The following is a 21413-nucleotide window of genomic DNA, read 5'->3' on the forward strand; positions in this document are numbered from 1 at the left end:
AAATGCTACAAAGCACCTTTAAGCCATAACTATACTTTACTATTTTTTTAGGTGGTAATAAATTGTGCCATTCCAAAAGGATTGAAGTACAATCAAGCAACACAGACGTTTCATCAGTGGCGGGATGCTAGGCAAGTGTATGGGCTCAACTTTGGCAGCAAAGAAGATGCCAATGTCTTCGCAAGTGCCATGATGCATGCCTTAGAAGTGTTAAATTCACAAGACTCTGGTAAGGCTGCTACAAATTTCCACAACGGTTTTTAAATAGTGGCTTATTGTTCAATCTTACTTCGTTCTGTTTATCTTGAGTTGGAGTAGAAGGTCCAGATACATATTTTAACTTAAGCTGTTATCTTTCCGATAGACATGAGTTTGTTAGAAGTAGATGCCTTAATCCTATGACTGTACATAACAGAATGCTGCTATCCTATATGGTGAAGGATTAGCAAATCAGTCTTACGTGCATCACAGTTCACTTCATGGGTATTGTAGAGTGAGTAATTACTTATATTTGGGAAGAGACTGCAGCAAGTTCCTGTGCAGTATTTCCAGAATTTGTGTTAGGTAAACTACCAGGTGGAATGAAATAAGAACTTCCTCAATAGAGGGTAAGAATCACCTTCAAGAATGCGTAGATGAAACTACAGTTTGGATCCACAAACCTTCAGGAAGAGCATTATCTTTATTCCTTAAAATATTGCATTTAAAATATTGTGGCCCTGCTTAGGAAATATATATATATTTGTCTTTAATGCAAGTATTATTAGCATTTGTGTGCAATATAACACAATGGGTGATATCCAACTAAGGGTGCCTCTTGAAGCCCATGGCTCTCTACTGTTTGAACCAAGCTTAAAATGATTATGGCCCCAAGGCAGCAGAGGTTTAGGGTCAGAGCTTTCCTTCTCCTTGGATGGGCTCCCAGCTGTGCAAAAAAGAACTGTTTATTGAACTCATTTTGACAACTGAAGTCCACATAAACTTTTGAGCATGAAATAGCTTTGGTGTTTTCTTTATTGCGAAGAGAGCTTTGCACAGGTACTATAGGAACAACTGCTAGGCAGAAGATCCAGCAAGTCAATGCATTAATAGTCCAAGGCTTCAGATTTTTAAAACTTAGCTCTGTCAGTCAAAAACAAAGACATCTTAATTAGAAGACCTGCTAAAAATCATTCGTTCCCTGAAATGGCTTTTAGGAAAGACCCAGATTTAAGTAATGGAAGCAATTGCTTAAAACATAACATTAAAGTGGTCTCATATTGGCCTTCTGATGGAGCATGAACAGCAAAATTAGAACATGGGTGTTCTCTGTGCCATCTGATGAATGTGAATAAGACCAGCAAGCCGATTTATCCAGCAGTACTTTGAATTCAACTGACCTCTCAGGCTTGAATAACAATGAACTCTAATCATACATTGTAGTGCAGTTGGTTGCATTCCTGTTGCCTTTCAACTATACTGTATGCAAAATGGTTTTTCTTGAAAGAGAGCCAGCCATTCCACCCCTCCCCCTTTTTCCCAGGGCTCTCTGCAACAATGGAGAGACATAGCATTAAGTGACTGATATATTCATCAGTGCTTCACAGTCATCAAACCCCTCAGGGACAAACTAGATGATACATTAAATATGTGAATTATCTGTTGTTAAAGATTTAAACAGCAGCATATAGCTCTGATCAGTATTAGGGCTGTGGGCAGGGGTTATTTAACAATTTCCTCTGCTATTCAGACAAAGAAAATACTGGTTTGGGGTGGGGATGTTTTTAGTTGGTACCATGAGGTGGGGTGGAATGATTAAAAATCTTGCCCAACAATCCACTGTCCTCATCTACATTGCTTTTTAATTTAATTTTTGTAAAATATAACATCAAATATGTGACAGCAGTCACATCTAGTTTAGCTTTGAGATGGTAGCTTAAAAAAAGGAGTTTGGTTTGAAAATCTAGGGTGGATACTGATGCACAGAGTCCTATATGGCTATTGTGAGAGTGCAAACATACAGCAGGACTAGTGAACCTTTGGCCCATCAGTCCCAGCCAGCGTGGCCAGAACTCCAGATGGGAGTTTTAGTCAAGCAACATCTGGAGGGACAAAGTTTCTCTAGTCCTGCTATATAAGGTTGTCATCTTTGTGACAGTCACAAAGCCCCTCTCACCACACTTCATGGATCGTGTTTCAAGTAAAAAAGATTGATTTTTTTAAGAAACAGGCAGAATAAACATTATCTCAATAAATATGTCAGGTGCCTGAAAAAGAATTGTTTTTTAAAGTTGCATGCAAAATAACTGTCAGAACTAAAACTAGGAGAAAAACAACAGGAGAAAAGGCTCCCTTGTCCTGGAGTAAATACCATATAGAACTTGTTTGCATTTTATTTTGAGGATGTGTATGAGACTGACCTGTAAGTCACCACACAGCACATGATCTGCTATTTAACACGCTGCAGCTGGTGCTTCATTTTGAACTGTTGATCACATATCCTAGAACAATTATTTCTAGCAACTCCTTTACTGATGATGATGAAGATTTAATAAATTTGTTACCTTGCTTTCACCAGAAGGCCTGCAGCCCACAACAATTTAAAATACAATGTTATGAACAGTTTAAAACAAATTAACAGTCATGGGAATGGGGTGGGTCCTAAAAGTATGCAGCTCAGCTGCCAGAGGCCCAGGAAAACTGCGTTATGTAGGGAGGGAATTCCACCACTTAGGGAATGCCGCAGAGAATGTCCTTTTCCAGGCAGCCACACCGAAAACTTTTGAGGGTAGTAAAACTGTCAAGAGAGGACCGTCAGCTTATTCGAGTATAAGCCGAGGGGGGCTTTTTCAGTGTAAAAAATCTGCTGAAAAAGTTGGCTTATACTCAAGTATATACAGTAATCTTGCTTCCCAAAGAATTGTTTTAAAATTTTGGAATCTTTTAAAGGTTTATAAATATGTGTTTTCTCCACACTCATCATATTCTTGCTGAATATATCAGTTTACATTTTGAAAAGATGTGGAGCAATATTGATGGCGATGCTCAGTTTGTTTTATGTATTTTGTAGGCTATTTGCTGGAAATTTAATAAGTAGTCAAAAATTGAAAGTTGATTTCTTATTGGACTTTACATGTGACTTTTGCATAACAGCTGAAGTGTAACTTGCTTTACTAGGTCCAACGTTGCCTCGACAAAATGCACAACTTCCCCCACAGGTGCAAAATGGCCCATCACAAGAAGATTTAGAAATCCAGAGAAGGTTAGTGTGGTTTTGCATAAAACAGTACTATTATGATGGTGATTGGGCAAGTATTTATTGGGGGGGCAGTTATTGTTTAGTACTATGGTATGTATTTTTGTGTTTTTATATTGTAAACCACCCTGTGATCCTTGGATGAAGTGCAATGTAGATATTTATTTAATAAATAAATATTTGTTCATGTGAGGCTTTTCATAGTACATCAGAAAGTGCAGCATGGCCTTCTCTGAGTAGACATGTATATTTCCACACAGATTGGCCCATTTTGCATTTGATGCCTAGCCATTGCTTGTTTAAGCCATGGTTTAACAAGGTCAAACAGACCATGATTTATGTCACCAAACATTGGTTTGTTTTCCAGCTGCTCTTGTACCATAGTTTTGTGGTTTTGGTTAATGATGGGTATTGGGTTCACATGTACTGCCAAGACCTAGTTAAAACAAACCAAGGTTCATAAGACAACCCTCACCCCCAAAATGGCTTCACACTGTGTTTTGTTAAGCCGCAGGGCAAGATGTGTACATTACACAAAGCCATTGTTTAATAAACAGAAGTGTGTGTGGGGGGGTAATTTTTGTGTTGATATATTTCTTTATGGAGGGTTTTTTGTTTTGTTTCTGTTGTAAAACTGCATTTTACCAAGGCTATGGTTTACTACTTAATGTTAATGGACCTAATAGAACTATACTTGTTATTATATTGCTTTCTTTAACCTTCTGCATTTTGCAGTCTTATATTTAGTGTTAGAGAAAATATATAAAACAATCAATACCAACTTTGAAGTGCAAAATGGCCTGTAGGAGCCATTTTTGTAAGAAATACAGTGATGTCATCCAGTCAGATATATAGGACAGGCAGCTTTCCCAAGTTGTTCATGCTAGTTTGTTTTTTGGGGGGGGGGGTTTGGAATGATTCCTTGAGCTTAAGTTTAATTTCAACAATTGGAAAAGGTTCATCGGAAATGTACACAGATGGTAACATGTTTAGAAAGCAGACCCTATGAAGCAGTTCTGAAGGAATTGGGTACAGCATACTAAGGAAGAAGAAGACTGAGCAGGAAAGGGGGAATTAAGGTATTTAAAAGGAGATTCCCAAAGGGAACTGCTGGTTTAATTGTATTATTTTCAGCTTTCTTTAAAGTGCTAAAGGCAGCCATCCTTTATACGCTTATAAGCACCAGCGAACTTAATGGGATTTATTTATAAGATGTCCATCAAGGATAGGCTGAGAACCAAGCAATTATAGGGTACTGATATTAAACATTTTGGAGGGGGGCAGTTCTTATAAGAACACTTGAGCATTGATAGTAGCTAATAGATCTGTAAGGGGTGCTTCAGGCATAAGAATATGTTCTAGGGAGACAGGAGGGTGGGATTAAATGATAACTTATTGCTGTTATTTCTTTTGTAAGCACAAAAGTATGGGTAGTGTTTGAAAGTAAGGAATTGATCAGACCAGTGAATGATATTCTTAGATTGTGCATTTGTTGTTGTACACATACAGCACTTCTCTTAACGTGAAGTAAATATTTGTCAAATGTGGATTGCCTCCTGCAGCTACTGCCCATGCCAATATGGTGCCCTCCAGGAGCTGTGGACTAGCAGTCCCACCCAGCAACCCTTCATGCTGGTCGGGGAGTTGTAATCCAAAAACATCTGGAGGGTGTTCTAGAGTCTTTCAGGACGGTTGACACCAACACAGATAGCAACAAACAGCTAAAATAATTGCTGGGCTTGTTCAGTTCTAATGCATTCTCCGTTGAATATAATATCCGGAACCCCATTTTAAGATTCTCAGAATAAAAGATCCTAACTGTTGTGTTTAAATAGAGCATTAGTTCATAATATATCTTTAAACGATTCATGATGTTAATATAGCAGCTAGAAGGGGTGCGAATGTCATGAATGTAAATCCGTTGCTGTATCTTATATCAGTTGGTAGCTGATTGAGTTAATATCTATAAATAAAGCAATTACTACATGCCTATGCTTATAAAGAGGGCAGCTGTAAGAATTAGTATACAGACTTCAGAAACAATGAAAGTGTATAGGCCTCCACTTATCCTTCAGAGGTATGATGGACCAAAGGTTGACCGGCTTCTGCTGTAAGTAATCAGTTTTAATTTTTCCAAAGAAGCTGAATTACTCTTAACCCATTTCCACACACTTAGTGAAAGTCTAGCCGGCCTCATGTAATGAAAGTTAATGAAAATATCTAGAGGTATTACTTTTGAAAATCACTTGAGGGGGATTTGTCTCTGTATAAATTTATAGGCATTTTTGTACCACAGGAGCATTTGAATATGGGTGTATGTAACCAAAACAAGTTTTTTTACCTGTGTGTACAGCAGCATTCTGCTCTACATCTTTTAAAAATAATAGACTAGATCTGGGACCTCATGAGCATTTCTCACCCTCAGGCAGCTCCAGGTGCCCACTGTGTGCCCTTTCCCTTCTAATTTTTATTTTTTAATTTTAAAATTAGACAGGTTTTTTGAATTTATTGGAGTGTCTGCCTGTTCTGTTTTGGGTGGGGGGAGCTTGTCTGTGTTTAGTGGGTATTTTGCCTGTTTTTTTGTTTTGTTGGAAGGGGAGGGTTTCTGAGCATTGCTAGCCTTTCTTTTGTGAAATGGGCATTTTGTGGTGCTTGTGACAGTTTCTTAGATTTTCAAATGTGCCCCCAGGCCCCAAAACATTAGGAACTGCTGAACTAGACTGATATCCATTTGATAATATAGGATAATATAGAAAATGTACGATTTGGCTGATGATTCTAATCCATGCTTTTGAATGTTTGTGATGAGGCTGTAAATAAAGATGTTTTGGTTACTGTGTGATTTTAAATTCCTAACCTATCCTGCAGTATTTATTTTTTTAAAACAACTTTAGTAAACCAAACTAGCAAATTTCAAAATAGCTTTTGAATGACTTTTAAGACACCAGAGTGACTTTAATCTTTGAAGAGGTTGATTACACTTTTGCCCAGAAAAATCAATGCAGACTCTATTTTTAGGTAGTCTTCAAGCTCTTAAATAAGCTTTCCATGTGTGACATGTCAAAAGCGCTTTCAGGTGATCAGGCAAGAAATATTTGTTGACTAGTGGAGAGTGTGTGTGTTGGTACTCTCAGGCTGTAGATGAGGCAAAATCACTGAAACTTGTGTGTGTAGACAGGTACAGTAACAAAGTAGGTTAGGAACTTCTGTAAGCTTGCTTGCTAGTTTGGTTGAAGTTCCCTTTGTTAACTTCTTTGAAGGTCCTGAATTCAGTAACATGCCAGTATTTTCTACAGCAGTTTGCTTAAAGGCACATAAGGGGAAAAACAACAACTCCAAATGGGCAATGCCTTCAGTCGGACCAACCAAAAAAGTAAAAAAAAAAAAAAAAAAAAAAAACATGTGTCAAACTTTCAAGTTCTCCAGAATACCGTAACTGTAAGATGTTGCAGAAATCCAGGTCTGGTGGGATGTGGAAAAGGTTTTGTTTTTTTTAAAGGCTATACAGTGGTACCTCAGGTTACATATGATTCAGGTTACATACGCTTCAGGTTACAGACTCCGCTAACCCAGAAATAGTGCTTCAGGTTAAGAACTTTGCTTCAGGATGAGAAGAGAAATTGTGCTCCGGCGGCGCAGCGGCAGCAGGAGGCCCCATTAGCTAAAATGGTTAAGAACAATTTCAGGTTAAGAACGGACCTCTGGAACGAATTAAGTACTTAAGCAGAGGTACCACTGTATGTTGTAGCTATTAGGCAAGCTTGTAGACTTAGTTCCAGAATGGGGATTGGAGGTTCAGTTTGTCCCTTCCAGGTACTACAGATAAAGTATGTGCCTTCCACTTAACTACTAGAATAAAGCAGTCATGGCTGTTTTCCACATTGTTTAAAAAAATAAAGTCTGGCTTGTAACTCGATAACTGTAGCACCCTAGGCGAGATATGCTCATCTTGCAGTCTGATTAAGAGTTTTCCAACTCAAAAGTTTGCCACATTTTTGTGACTTTTTGTTGATCCTAATAAAGATTAATCAGTTGTGGAGTCAACAATAGTTTAAATTACCATTATGCATTGTACTTGAGCATGCCTTTGGAACTTCAGTTGGTCCAGTATAGGGTTGAAAGGTTGTTAACTAGAAGTCAACATTTTGAATATATTTTATAATATTTTATCAGTTCCACTCTTCTAGTCCATTTCTGGAACCAATTAAAAGTGCTGTTTTTAACCTTCAAACCCATAAATGGCTTGGAGCCAGTTTACCTGAAACATTGGCTCCTCCCATATACTACCTCAACAGTGAAGTTGCAGTGTCAATGCCAAGTGATACCTGATGGGTGACTATGAAAGGAAGGGCCTTCTCTCTGATAGCATTCCAGCTGTGGAGCGCTCAATCCCTGCCATGATTCCCACCACACCTCCCCAGTTCATATAATAATATGACAGTTTTTATTTACGTTACCCAGAAAACTTTTGGTTATGGGCAGCATGGAAATATTGTTGCTAATATAACAATAACTTCTAGTATATTTTAGGAGTTAGCATGGTATCCTTCTTAGTACTGATAGGTAAGGAAGATTCCCCCTGTGCCATTGTGTCTAGAATATTTCAACACTGACAATATAAAACCAGGAAAAACAGTTTGTATTCTTTTCATGCAAGAAAAGATTAAAGATCTGCCAAGCTGATATTTTAAAGGGATATTAAAAGCAAATGAGGATCAGCTTTTCAAGTTGTAAATGCTTTTCTTCTGGAGTATGAATTTCCTTACTTGGCTTTTGAGATATATTAGCACAGTTTGAGTATAATGCAGCTAAAAGATAGTTTAATCATGAGAATAGGTATTTTAATTAACCTGAACTAGCTATTTAATCAAGAAAATAAGTAATTGTAAAATGTTAAATAAGTTTTCCATTTTTAAAAAGTTACTCTACTTCCATTCCTTAGGAATCTGGGACAGGAATTTATTTTTGCGTTTTTAAAGAAGAGAAAAGTAGGACACCAAAAATAGCTTTAGTGACTTAAAGAAAAAAGAAACAGAAAGAAACTGGTTTTTTTATAGAACATTTTTATCTCCCTTTCAGCATTGGTCAAAAGAAGGGTCAAGCTTTTACAGTGGAGGCTCCTCGGTTGACCCTCCAAAGCCAAGGTCCAGTCTTTGACCCACAGTCATTATTAATACATTTCCACCTACCAAGAGGCTTCCAAGATGCTTCTGCCCATCTTTTCTGCTTAGCCAATCAACAAAGTCACTACCAGCAGGTCCCACCTCTGTCTCTAGCACCTCCCTTCCACAGAAATGGCTTAGTTAGGGTGGTGGATTATTTTGCTCATTCCTCTCCCATTTTTTTCTCCGCATGAAGACAATAAAAACCCCAAAGATTTATAGCTGGGCTGGGGGACAGGGAACTGTGTATTCCTTCTGTGGGTGTTCACAAGCCAACCAGAACCCTGTACAGTTGTACCTTGGAAGCTGAACAGAATCAGTTCCAGAGGTCCATTCGACTTCCAAGGTGCAGCTTCTGATTGGTTGTAGGAGCTTCCTGCAGCCAATCGGAAGCCCCATCAGACGTTCGGCTTTCAAAAGAAAGTTCGCAAACCGGAACACTCACTTCCGGGTTTGCGGCGTTCTGGAACCAAAACGTTCGACTGGTAAGGCATTTGTCAACCAAGGTACGACTGTATTCCTCTTGGGTGTGGTCTGCAGCATGTGCCAGAGAGAACTATACATTTACGTTAGAAGCCTCGTTTACACATATTTTTGTCTCTGTGTGTGTCAGTGGGAGGAGAGAAGTAGGATATCTTCCTGCCTTTGTCCCTACAGCTTTGTCGCCGCCCGTATTTTCTTTGGATCTTCCTCCCCTCCCTGTGTCTTCACTAAGGAAAAGCAGGACATTCTGGGATCAAATCAGAAACCAGCTTTTGTAAATCCGGGACTGTCCCTGGAAAATATGGACACCCGGAGGGTCTGGTAACCTGAAGTATACTTTTAATCATGTTTTAAATTGCAGATTGTGTTATGATTTTAGGTTACAGTTTTAAGTGTTTTGCCTTGCTTTGGGAGACACCCAGAGACCAGTTCCAGGACATGATGCAGTTAATAAATTAGTAAATAAATTAATTTGATAAATGAAATTCAGTTAATATATTAACCCTCTTAACCTAAGTGGAAAGAACACTCTAAACAGAAAGGTAGATTTATGAGATTAGCTGTGTTGTTCCTTAACTGCAGGGGCAAGCCTAGTCACTTTTAATTGATTCTGCATTATTGTGAAGGGAATTTCACTATCCTACATTTTTTCCTTACAACACTTTAGGGTTTGAAATCTTAGGAAGTAACTGAAAAACTGACAGGCTTGGTTGCATCCAACTTTTACAATAAGATGAGTTGCACTTAACTGAGTGGGGCTTTCCCCTGTCGTGTTGCAGCCTCTTACACTGCCAGGGAAATGGAATTTCTTCTGAAATGGCATGAGATGCAACAGGGGACTGTAGAAGGAGGGGGAAACTGGCTTATATCAATCAGGAACTTCCCTTCTAGATTAAGGGAAGGCTTTTCCACTCATCCTGTTTATTCATTGGATCCATGCGTAGGGTTTTGTTGCATTTGTATCCTAACCTTCCTCCAAGTATCTGAGGCTCATTCATTCTTACTTAAACAATATTTGAGGTAAGTTTAGGCAGAACTAGCCCACCAATCTTATGTCAGTCGAATGCTTGTATTTATGGAGAGATGCATCTTTTAAACAAAGGTAAATCATTTCCCAAAGGGAAAACGGGAGATGGGTAAATTAATAGAACCTCAGCTGGAATAATCTCTTCCTGCTAATTAGCTAGCTTGGAGGTTGTTTTCCACATGAACTGAAGCTAAATCTATGGTTTTATAATGCATGTTCGGGGATATGGCAGCAATAACTTAAACATTAATTGGAAATTTAAGCACTGAATTAACAAGATGACAGATTAGGAGTCTTAATGAATGGACTTGGGGAGTGCTGATGCTGCAGAGTTGTTGAAACTAAGCAGGTGTGAATGTAGTCAGTCACCTTGTGACTATAATAGTCGAATATGATACTTTCCCCTTTTATCTTCTGCAAAAATTCCAAAAGAAAAGTTACTAAGGCCATTCAAGTTGTAAGTGCTGTTATTCTATATATGAGAAGGGTCATTGTGATTCCAAGTGAGCTGGAGCAAAATTTAAAACTGAAAAAGTTTAAAATGCACAGATTAAAAGGGAACAAGTTAAAACTAGCTAAATTGGTTTGGGAATTGAGGCGAACTACAATGAAGAATGATACAAATGTGTGGAAGCTGTAAATCTCTACTGCCCTCTGTTGGGTGATCCTTCTGATGTGAAGAAAACAGAGCTTGCTTTTCAAATCACTTCTGTGAAGTATCCAGCAATTCACAAGGTTTGCTGTAAAAGGTTCAATTTTCAGTGGCTTGGTGCTAAGAATTGCTTCTTCAGGAAATTGGTGTATATGGTGGTTCAAATCCAGTGCTGCACAGAGCGTTAAATTACGATTGCAAGGATGTTGAACCAGCATTTTATATGCAAACACCCCTAAAAATCTTTAAAATTGTGGTGCCGCTCATGAGTTGTTTTATAAAGGGTAGTAGTTACCAGTCAACCTTAGAGACTGGCTTGGATGTCTTAGTGTTATCTTCACATGTATCACTTTATTCTTTTCTAAAATCAGTTTTGTAATGTGGGAATGGCTGCATCAATTTGCTGTAGAATATTTTGAGAAACTGTGTCATGCATCCGTGTCTCTGTAAGCATGGATATCAGGACCTCAAATGTTATATAGCAAATAGTCTTTAGCAAAAAGAGAGAGATTTTAATTAATGTATTAACAATGTATGTGCATCATCAGGCAAAAAAGATGCATTATTCTGAGTATTTTTAGCCATTGTTTCAGTAAGCAAGAAAAGGGAACAAATCTCTGCAGTAGTTCATTGAAAATCCCTTTCCTGTTCCAAAGTCATTATCAGGCCATTGAATTTCCGGCAAAAAAGAAAGTGCTTTCTTCAGTGGTCCCAGGATATTCCGATATGCTGTCGTAACACTTTGTAGTCATTTTTTAAAAAAATCAATAAGAACCTTATCTTTAGGGTGTGCTAGATTCACTTCAGATATGCTGCAGGGGAACGGAATCTTAGCATGTCTGTAATAACAGGAAATAATCTATTTAAGACACACATACCCCCAAATTGGCTCAACAATGGATGCTCCCAACATGTATGCATGAAATTATCACCCATACCCCATACTCACTACAAGTAACTTGAGTGGTTTTATATAATTTACATCTTTGTGGCAGTAAGGTGTTACCTGTGCAATATTTAATATAGCTTCTCTTGTGCTTGCAAGACTACGTCATGTGGGACTCCGGGTCCCTTCCAACTCTACAATTATATGATTCTATTACTGTATTTCTATGATTTGAGCTCCGCCTAGTGGTAGCAGTCAGAGTTTGCCGTTCTAAGACATTCTGGAGCTCTCCTCCCCTCACGGACACCATCTAAAATTCTTCCTCAGTGCTGTAGTAGCATTTCCACCCCCAGCGCAAAGTTTTGTCTGCTTTCCACTGTCCACCCGTTACCTTCTTTCTCCTGTCTTTCTCCCAACTAAGAAGACCTGCCATTCCCTTGAGGCCCCTAAAAGCCTATATTGCCACAACTAAAGCTTCTTGTCAGTCTGTCACCCTTACTCCTTGCATAGGGAAGTTTCTAATTCCACCTTTGCCAGGTAGACTAGGGCCTGCGTCACTCTGGCATGTAATTACCTCATTTAAAGCCTACCAAAATTCTTGATTCATTATTTGAAAGCTATCCTAGAGCAGTGCCATGTGGGTAGAAGTAACTTTTTATTATTACTTACGTAAACTTCCTTGGGGATGTTTCTGGATCAACAGGCAAGCTAAAAATTCAAATTCAATAAGAAGTGGTATGGAGACTATTGTCTGAAGAGTGGGATATAAATTATTAGCTGTGTTTAAAATTAGCCAGGTGTCAGGTGCACTTGACATCTCCACCATCTTGAGGTGCATGCCTGGGGTTCTTGACTGTTTTCATACACTTAATACCACATCCTGGAGAATTCTATCAGTCATATTTTATCTGCACAATCAGAATGAATTTCAGGAACCAAAATGATTTTTTCTGTGCAGCCTGAGCAGGAGCAGTGAACAATATTATAGTTAATTACTGTAGCTTGCTCACAGTTGTGAAGAATATTCTTACGTTATGAATGCTCTGTGTCACCATTAAGAAAAAGAGGTCGGAGTCGGCCAACATATATGTGGACTGTCCCTGGATCAAGTGACTTTTCTACTTTTAACTTCTGAAACTTCTTAACTTTGCTCAAGGTTGTCATCTGAACTAGCCAGATGTTTAGCTGATAATCAAAAAATAAGACTTCAGAGCCGTCTTGCCCCAAAATGGCAAGTAGGTACTGCTCTTGTGGGAAGGTAAATGGCGTTTCTGTGCACCACTCTGGTTTCGGTGTTCCGTTGCGCCAGAAGCGGCTTAGTCATCCTGGCCACATGACCCGGAAAAACTGTGGACAAACGCCAGCTCCCTCGGCCTGTAAAGCAAGATGAGCACCACAACCTCAGAGTTGTTTGCGACTGGACTTAACTGTCAGGGGTCCTTCTTTACCTTTACTTTAATCTTGGTTTAAGGAGCCATTTGGTGTCTAGCTTATATATCTTGAGTTTCCAACACTGATTATTATGTCACACACTGGCTCGCTGTGTATGTGTTCCTAGCCAGGTGGCCTTTAATCTGGTTTTGGCTCTTCATTTTAACACTCCCCGTTTTCCTCTGTTGCAGGCAGCTGCAGGAGCAGCAACGGCAAAAGGAGTTGGAAAGGGAGCGGCTGGAACGCGACAGGCTGGAGCGCGAGAGGCTGGAGAGGGAACGACTAGAACGAGAGAGACTGGAGCGCGAGAGGCTGGAGAAGGAGAGGCTGGAACGGGAGCGGCTAGAACAGGAGCACCTGGAGAGGGAGCGGCTGGAGAGGGAGCGGCAAGAGCGAGACCGGCAGGAGCGCCTGGAGAGAGAGAGGCAAGAGCGGGAAAGGCAGGAGCAGGAGAGAGCAGAATGGGAAAGGCAAGAAAGGGAGCACCAGGACCAACTGGAAAGAGAGCAGCTGGAATGGGAAAGAGAAAGAAAACTGTCAAGCGCTGGTAAGAATCGCAGTGTGTTGTTCTGAACTGTGAACGTGATGAAATTGATCAAAGTAATCACGTATTAAAATGGCTTATTTCCCGTTTTGCTGTAAACTAACTTCCAAAAATTGGAACCTTATTGCCAGCAACCAAACTTTCTGTATTTTTCAAATAGTATATGTGTAGGATGGTGTTTTTGAGCCTTCTTTCTTTTTTCTGTTAATCTTAAGAAGCAGTTTATATAACATCAGTTAGGAAAGAAATCCTACATTGATCACTTAAGAAGGAAACTAGAGTTCTGTGCTAAGAGAACTACATATTCTCATAACTCAGTATCCCTGTCCCTTAATGCTAATCCCATTGCCAGAACTTTAAATCCTCCTCTTATCCTGGGCTCTGTTTCTGTTCTTGCCCTCTTGTTGTCCTCCCTTTCCTCTCCGCCTTAGCCTCCTCTATCCTGTCCTGTAACCTTAGGCAGTTGCCTTCCACCTGCAGCTTGGGCCCTGTATGTCCCTTACCTTTCAGGACTTGGGTGAGAGGCGTGTTGTGCTTGAGAAATGCTGCTTATATTGGGCAGTGTTCGTTCTCTCAGTGTGGCTCCAACCATAAGCACACTAGGGATTTGATGGCCAAGTTCTCTGGCAGTTTTACCAGCCAAACTTGGTTATTGAGAGGAAACTTTGACATTGACGTCCGTCAGTTGTCTGCGTAATTGAATGTTTGGCATGAGAGTTTAATTTCAGTAGGCAGACCTCGTGGAAAGAGTCTTGCAAGAGTCTTTTAGCAAGTTGTATGGATAGTATTTTAGATGCGTCACTGTACAAAATTACTTGGATCAAAGATGGATCTGTATTCTTTGGTTAGTTCTTCTTTGAAAGCAGAGCTATGGTTTTCGTTGTTGTTGTTGTTGTTGTAGTTGTAGTTGTAGTTGACTACATTGATAAATGGTTAACTTGAGAAAAACTTTCATAATCTTAGTTTGTTTCCAAAGACCAACCAATAAAATAGGAGATATAAACTGACCATTGGTGCAACAGATCCAATAAAATATGACCCAGCCAATAGTCCTTGCTATGATAGAGTAGCACAGAATGCTTAGGATGCCTGACTGTTAATATTTTTTTGTTTTACGTGATCAGAAAGTTGGGTCATCTCTTTTGGGGGAATGTGACATTATTCTTTTTATATTCTTCCAAGGCTACATGCCTCAGAGACTTGTGTATAAATCTACAGCATAGGACTTGCTTCATTGCTGAACAGGAGTGCAGGCCGGTGTGTGTGTGTGTTTTCTTGAGGCCAAATGACTCAGGAAATGTGCATCACTCTTGAGTATAAAACCTAGAACTTCAGGAATGGATGCAAGTTCATTACAGCACAATGTTCTTGTTTGGACATAACATTAACAGTAGCCCAGCTTTCCCTGGGAATGAGCACTTTTCTTCTACGGTGTAAATGTGAGAGGAATTCAGAAGCTTTTGCTTCTGCATTTGATTAACCACAGCTTGCCATGTTGTCTGAACCTGGAGGAACTATGGTTAGTAGCAACAAGCCAACTTCATAAACTATAGTTCGTGAAGCTGGTTGGTTTTGGCTAACTTTAGTTAATCTTAATTACAGTTTAGGCTTCAGGTGAGACACTGAAATGCACTTAATAAAAAATGGAAAAGGAAGCTTCTGATCTCCTCTCCTGCATTTGTTCTCGTCTGAAAGAAGCTAGTGTAATAGCATATGCAGGCAACGCCTGTAGCTGTGTAAAATATTTTGTTTCTCGGTGTAATAAACATAGACTTGGTTTGTGCAGATTTGTTCATAAGTCCACAAAAATTATTAGCCCACATTTTTTACTAGTATGCCTGCAAATATTTTTAATAGCCGCAAGTGGCACATCAGCACTCTAAAAGAACTGATTTCTCTTCCAATGTCCTGAAGCTAGATTCTGCCTTGCCTTGTAAACAGGAGGCAGTTCTTGCTTGACAAAGGCAAGCAGGCAAATGGCTATTTGCAATCCTGAATTCTCAACTACTTTTTTCTACTGTATTTCCTGTTTCTAATTAATAAAATATTTGCTTGAAGAATGAACGATCTGTAAAGTGGAAATTTGTATAAGCCAGTCACTTTTGAGGAAGAATTTTCTAATTTCTCATGTTTCACATGCAGTTCTTACTTTTGGGGCATAGTTTCTACTTACTGTTGATGAAGTGTGAGCTTTCAACTGCAATCCTGTTCTCACTTACCTGGGAGCAAGTCTTGCTGAACTCTGCGGCCTGGTTCAGATACCATTTTAAATCATTGTTAAACTTAAACTGTGCTTTAATGTGAACGAGCAGGGTGGCTGGCTGTATGTTGCATGCTATCCCATGCCTGTGAGTTGATTCTCTCTCAACAAACCATGAGTGGTAAGCCAAGAAAAAATTTTGTCTTTTGCTCAGGCTGCTAGTCTCGATTCACACGTAATGTGAAACCAGCCTCGGGTTTGTTGAAGGTGTTGGGGAGGAGTACAGCAGGGACTTTCAAGGACTGTGCAACAGCACACTGTTTGTTCACATTAAACCATAGTTTTAACTTTAACTATGATTTAAAATGATACCTAAATCATGCCAATGGGGCCTACATCTGAGCAGAAAATGCACTGGATTGCACTGTTCATATTCTGAAATTGTCATTCAGTAGTATTTTTTTAAAAAATTCTTAAGATCACTTCACTTGATTCCAACCAATTGATTTTGCTGATTACCTTTGAGAACTTACTGTGTAGTGGAGGGGTTTGGGCGTTGTTGTTGTTTTTGCGTTTCCAGAATGTGCTTGTAAATTCAAATGTTGGCACAAATATATATGGCAAAATTGGAAGCATCTGTTGACAGTGTATAAATTCTCCTAACAGTAATTTACTTGTGCCTAATCCTCTGGTACTAACTATAGTCTACATTTATACATTTTGTTTGAATGCTGGTTTTGTTGCTTCATTAGCTCCCTTTTTCTCTCTCTCCTCTTTTATCCTGCCTTTGCTGCTGCTTTCCATCTTCTGTCCAGCTCCATCTTACGACAACTCCCCGTATAGTACTTCACTTCCTGAATACTCCAGTTGCCAGCCTCCTTCGGCACCACCTCCTTCATATGCTAAAGCAATGTCAGACTCTACTCCGGATTATGCTAATGTGACTTCTGCACAATCGGTTTCCTCTCCCCCTACACCACCACTAAGGCACTCTGCGTCACGTTTTGCTACATCTTTGGGCTCTGCCTTTCACCCCGTCCTTCCGCATTACGCCACAGTTCCTCGTCAAGTAAACAAAAATTCTCGGCCACCTTCACCCGTGAACCCCCCGGCCCCTTTGCCCCCTAGTACCAAGTCCACTACTTGGTCTGCTTCTAGTTTTGCACCTCTTCCCCCTTCTCCTCCTGTAATGATTAGCAGCCCCCCAGGCAAAGCCACTGGCCCAAAGCCTGTTCTCCCCATTCCAGTAACCGCTCAACTCTCCCAGTTGTCCCCATCCCCTACTGCACCCAATGGTCTTCCAGAACTGGCAAATTATCCAGCACCTTCGCCACCTACCTCTGGTCCAACGCCGCCACCTTCCTTTCAGCCTCTCTCGCTCTCTGGACCTCAAGCTTCCTCTCCAAGTTCCCCATATGCCTCGACTCCCTCATCCAAGCCTAGTGTTCTCCCTTCTCCCTCTGCAGCTCCCCCTGCCTCTGTTGAGAACTCTCTAAACTCTGTGCTGGGAGACTCCTCTGCTTCTGAGCCAGTCTTGCAGACAGCCTCTCAGCCGATTGAACCTCCTCCGTCCCAGCAGGGTAAGGTTTCCGTTACTGCTACTAATTAACTAATCAGGAATGCACTCAAAACTAATTTGCACCTGAAACTTGATTTATCCTGAAGAATTAGCATGTTGAAAAGCTGCAGTGATCTTAATACCCTCAGCAAAAGTTCAGCAGAATGTCATGAGGAATTGTGAAACTTTGAAGAGCGGAGATACTTTTTTTCAGTCAAATTTAAATAGTGTATTCTGTTTTTGTTTTTTCATTTCTGGAAGTCCGCTGAAAGAGTTTTGCTAGGTGGTTTCTTGCTTTTTTAATCATTGGACATTAAATGAAGAATGTTGACTGTGAATTGGGTTTTTCTCAGTTCAGTATTATTCACAAAAAGTATATGGAAAGCATAATTAGTAAGATTTAATACGTCCATTTACACATACTTTAATTTGGTTTGTTTGTGTATCCAAAATAGTTTTTAAATTGCAGGTGTTGCATCCATTTAATATGTTGCTGAAATTTCTGAGGAACCCAAAGGCAGTTACTTAATGTGATAGAAATATGGTTTATAACAAGATGAATTGATCCTTTTAATGTTTCCCTCAGTCTGGGCTAAACATTTTATAGAGTCTGTTACTCTAAATAACTCACAACCCTTTATTGATTTGAGGTGTTCCACCACTGCAAGGACAGATGAAAATCAACTTGCATTTCATAGTAAATTTACTTCTGTAATTGTGGACCACCCTTGATTAGGGATTTAAAAAAAAAAATCTAATCTTATTTTTCATCCAGGCAGTGGGGCAAAACCACTCATTCCATCAACATTTAAAAGTCTTCTAACTCACTAATGTATGCTGTATTAATATTTCTGGAAATAAGCACGGGCATGGGGTGCAAATGTATCAGGTATCTTGTCTTAGGTTTGCTTAAATTGGTGGAATTTAGGCCTGTGTTCTTTAGACTTATATTGGGGATACAAACATTATTGATGTTGTGATCATCACCTTGAAAGGAGGGTATTTTTTATTTTTCTTATATTATGTATTTTGTGTTTTTATGTTGTAAACCACCCTGTGGTCTTCAGATGAAGGGCAGTAAATAAATTCAATAAATACAAATAAAGAAGAAATGTTGTAGAACTGGAAAAGGTGCAGAATGTGGGCAAAATGATGAAGGTGATGGAGCAGCTTAGAGCTTTTTAGTTGGTGAAAAGAGGGTAGGCATAATAGAGTTGTACGGAAGGGAATAGACAAGTTTTTCTTGTTCTTTTAGTTCTAGAACCCGAGATCATCCAGTGAAGGTGAACCCTGGGAGATTAAAGACAGACAAAATGAATTACTCATTCACCTAGTTTAGGCATGGGAGACTTCCTAGTACAGCTCTCTGTTTTCCCCTCATTCCCATCTTTCTCGCATTTGACATCCTCTGTGATGTCAAGTGTGAGGCAGGTAGAAATGTGCCTGCCAGTGCACACCTGGGGAATCTTAAAGTGCACTGCCAGGGGAGGCTCCCCCTGTCACTACTGATCAGCAGATTGCTGGTGAGAGCAAACCAATTGGAGTTGTCTGCACTATGAATTTACTCATGGGGAACTCCATAGCCAGCAGATTCCAGCCAGAGTTGATCAGCTGATTGGTAAGTTCAAGCAGCACTTGTCTGGGCTTGAATACAGAGGTAAATGGGTCACCTGATATCATAGTGCTGCCTGATCAGAGTCAGAGTCACCCTTGGAGGGCGAGAGAACCCAGCATTTGGCCCACCAGCTGAATCCAATTCCTCACTCCTGATGCAGTGCGTAGTTAAACTATGGCATTTGGTACCACACGATGTAGTAATAGACACCAACTTGCACAGCTTTCAAGTAGGGTTCAGTACATTCATGGAGGATAAAGCTATCAATGGCTATATGAGGGCTATATGAGGGCTATATGAGGGCTATATGAGGGCTATATGCTCTCAATACCCGTTATTGGGAATCATGAGCAGGAGAGTACTGTTGTGTTCCTGTCCTGCTTATGGGCTTCCCATACGCATTTGGCCACCATGTAAACAGAGTCCTGGACTAAATGAGTCCTTGATCTGATCCAGCAGGCTCTTCCTTTGTCATTGGGCTTCTATGCATAGATTTTTCTTGTGTACATCATGTTTTACCTCTGTCTTTTACAGTAGTGGTCTGTTTTGTTTTTTGATAACGTTGTGCAAAGGCTGCTCAGTATCACGTCCCTCAAAACATTCACATGAATTTTGTTTGTGGCATCTCTGTTTCCTCTTAAGAAGTTTTGAGGGTAGTTTTATTTCAAGCTGAATTGTTTCTTCATTACTATTATTGTGTCCCTATTAGAATGAAGGAATGTTTTTCTTTGATATTGAAACCAGCATGGGGACCGTGCAGGTTTATTTTTTCTTAATGTAGTATAGAATTGGTTTCCTGACAGTCTTCCCTTTTTGTCACAATTTTTGTTTGGTTTTTGTGTGTGTGTTTTTAATTAGGTGTTATCCAAGGACCACCAGCACCCCCACCCCCACCCCCTCTCCCACCTGGCCCTGCCCAGTCACCACCAGCAGTCCCCCCTCCCCCCGGACCCCCTCCCCCTCCCCCTCTTCCACCATCGGGGCCGCCTCCCCCACCACCTCCCCCCCTTCCTAACCAGCTTCCTCCACCACCTCCGGCCCCTCCTCTGCCTCCTGCGGGTTTTTCCATGGGATCGATGTATGAAGACCACCGTCCTTTAACAGGACTAGCAGCTGCTCTTGCTGGAGCCAAACTCAGAAAAGTATCGCGGGTAAGCACAGTTCCAGACGTTTTAATTTTAATTTTCGAATTAAGGTCTTCATCTGCTCAGACTGTTCATAACGAATGGCTAGAACAGCGATCAATAATGTCTCTAAAATGCCTATATCTAACTTTATTAGAATTAACTATACAGTGGTACCTCGGAAGTTGAACAGAATCCGTTCAACTTCCAAAACGTTCGGAAACCAAAGCACGGCTTCTGATTGGCTGCAGGAAGCTCCTGCAGCCAATTGGAAGCCGCGGAAGCCCCATCAGACGTTCGGGTTCCAAAGAACGTTCGCAAACCGGAACACTCACTCCCAGGTTTGCAGCATTCGGGAGCCAAAACGTCCGAGTACCAAGACGTTCGGGATCCAAGGTACGATTGTAATGGGATACTGTTCAGATGTAACCCTGTATTGGCCTTGCAGGTCAAATTTGATAGGTGGGCAGGCTGCTGCTGTGCTTCTACTGCTTCCGCAAATAAACAAAACAAGGAGCACATCTTGGAGGCTCCTCAGCCCTGGGGTATGGCTAGGCTTTCACTTAGTCAAATTAAGCGACCTACTGGTAATTATTAAAATACTTAAAACTTTCCCCAGACTATTTCAGACCTTTGTTGCCATCTATAAAATCTGACTCCTCATTCTAACAATATAATTTCCATGTCTTTACTCTTGGGCCTTGTCAATTTTAGAATGAAGATTCTCCTAATACCAGTGGAGGAGCGAGCTCTGCTTCGCCCAAAACAGATACTGGCCGTGGGAATGGGCCGCTCCCGCTTGGAGGAAGTGGCTTAATGGAAGAAATGAGTGCCCTGCTGGCAAGAAGGTAAGATGATAGTTTAATTTTTACATCTTTAATATAGTTCTCACTGTACAGGTTTGGCAGGTGTGTTTTCCCCATCATGGGAGCAAATGGCAAAGAGCTATGAACACCTCAGATTCTTGGTATGCATACTGTATGATGCGCCTATGATGTGAGCACATTTTCAGTGTGCACACTTACGTTTTTGCATGTTGAGTGTCATTTGTTTCAATGAGGACAATTTTCACAAGCTGCCGAGGAGTGATAGCAAAGCCATACATTGGCAAGCAGTGTTGAGTAAGGAGTAACTGAGTTCACTTTTTGTCCCTGCTTGAAGGAGACGAATTGCTGAGAAGGGGTCATCAGAAGCAGAAACAAAGGAAGAAAAAAATGTAAGTTGACAAATTAATCTGGCACAATATGCAACATACCATATAACCAAATTACAGGTAACTCACACCTTATACTTATTTTATTTACATGATCACAGCTTTGCACGCACCACACAGCTGCAATTGTGGGCTTACCTGGCAGCATCTCAGAGCACTTGCACCTCCTGCCTTTCTTGCTGGGCTTTGAGAAGGCAGCAGAAGGGCTCTGAGACCCTGCTAGAGCTCTTAGGCCACCTTCCCACACCTGGGTAAGCAGCCTTCCACCTTGCAGAGTGAGGGT

At 40.4% G+C, this 21413-nt stretch overlaps 1 protein-coding gene across 10 annotated transcripts in view; it reads left to right on the forward strand.

Moving 5' to 3' along the window:
• ENAH (ENAH actin regulator) overlaps window positions 1–21413 on the forward strand; it is a 116649-nt gene that overhangs the window by 86680 nt on the left and 8556 nt on the right. For 7 of the 10 annotated variants that reach the window (XR_008329683.1, XM_053383042.1, XM_053383044.1 and 4 more), the window contains exons 3-9: window positions 52–229; window positions 3157–3241; window positions 13068–13423; window positions 16436–17200; window positions 19652–19944; window positions 20632–20765; window positions 21079–21133. Coding sequence is in view for 9 of the 10 variants with exons in the window: in XM_053383042.1 (XP_053239017.1) it covers window positions 52–229; window positions 3157–3241; window positions 13068–13423; window positions 16436–17200; window positions 19652–19944; window positions 20632–20765; window positions 21079–21133 (1866 nt within the window). In the remaining variant the exon portion in view is untranslated. Of the gene's footprint in view, window positions 1–51; window positions 230–3156; window positions 3242–5205; window positions 5346–13067; window positions 13424–16435; window positions 17201–19651; window positions 19945–20631; window positions 20766–21078; window positions 21134–21413 lie in introns of those variants that run through there. The other 3 variants (XM_053383047.1, XM_053383048.1, XM_053383046.1) reach the window with 3 other exon arrangements.

This window comes from Podarcis raffonei, chromosome 3 (assembly GCF_027172205.1).
Source record: "Podarcis raffonei isolate rPodRaf1 chromosome 3, rPodRaf1.pri, whole genome shotgun sequence".
NCBI classification, from domain to species: domain Eukaryota; kingdom Metazoa; phylum Chordata; class Lepidosauria; order Squamata; family Lacertidae; genus Podarcis; species Podarcis raffonei.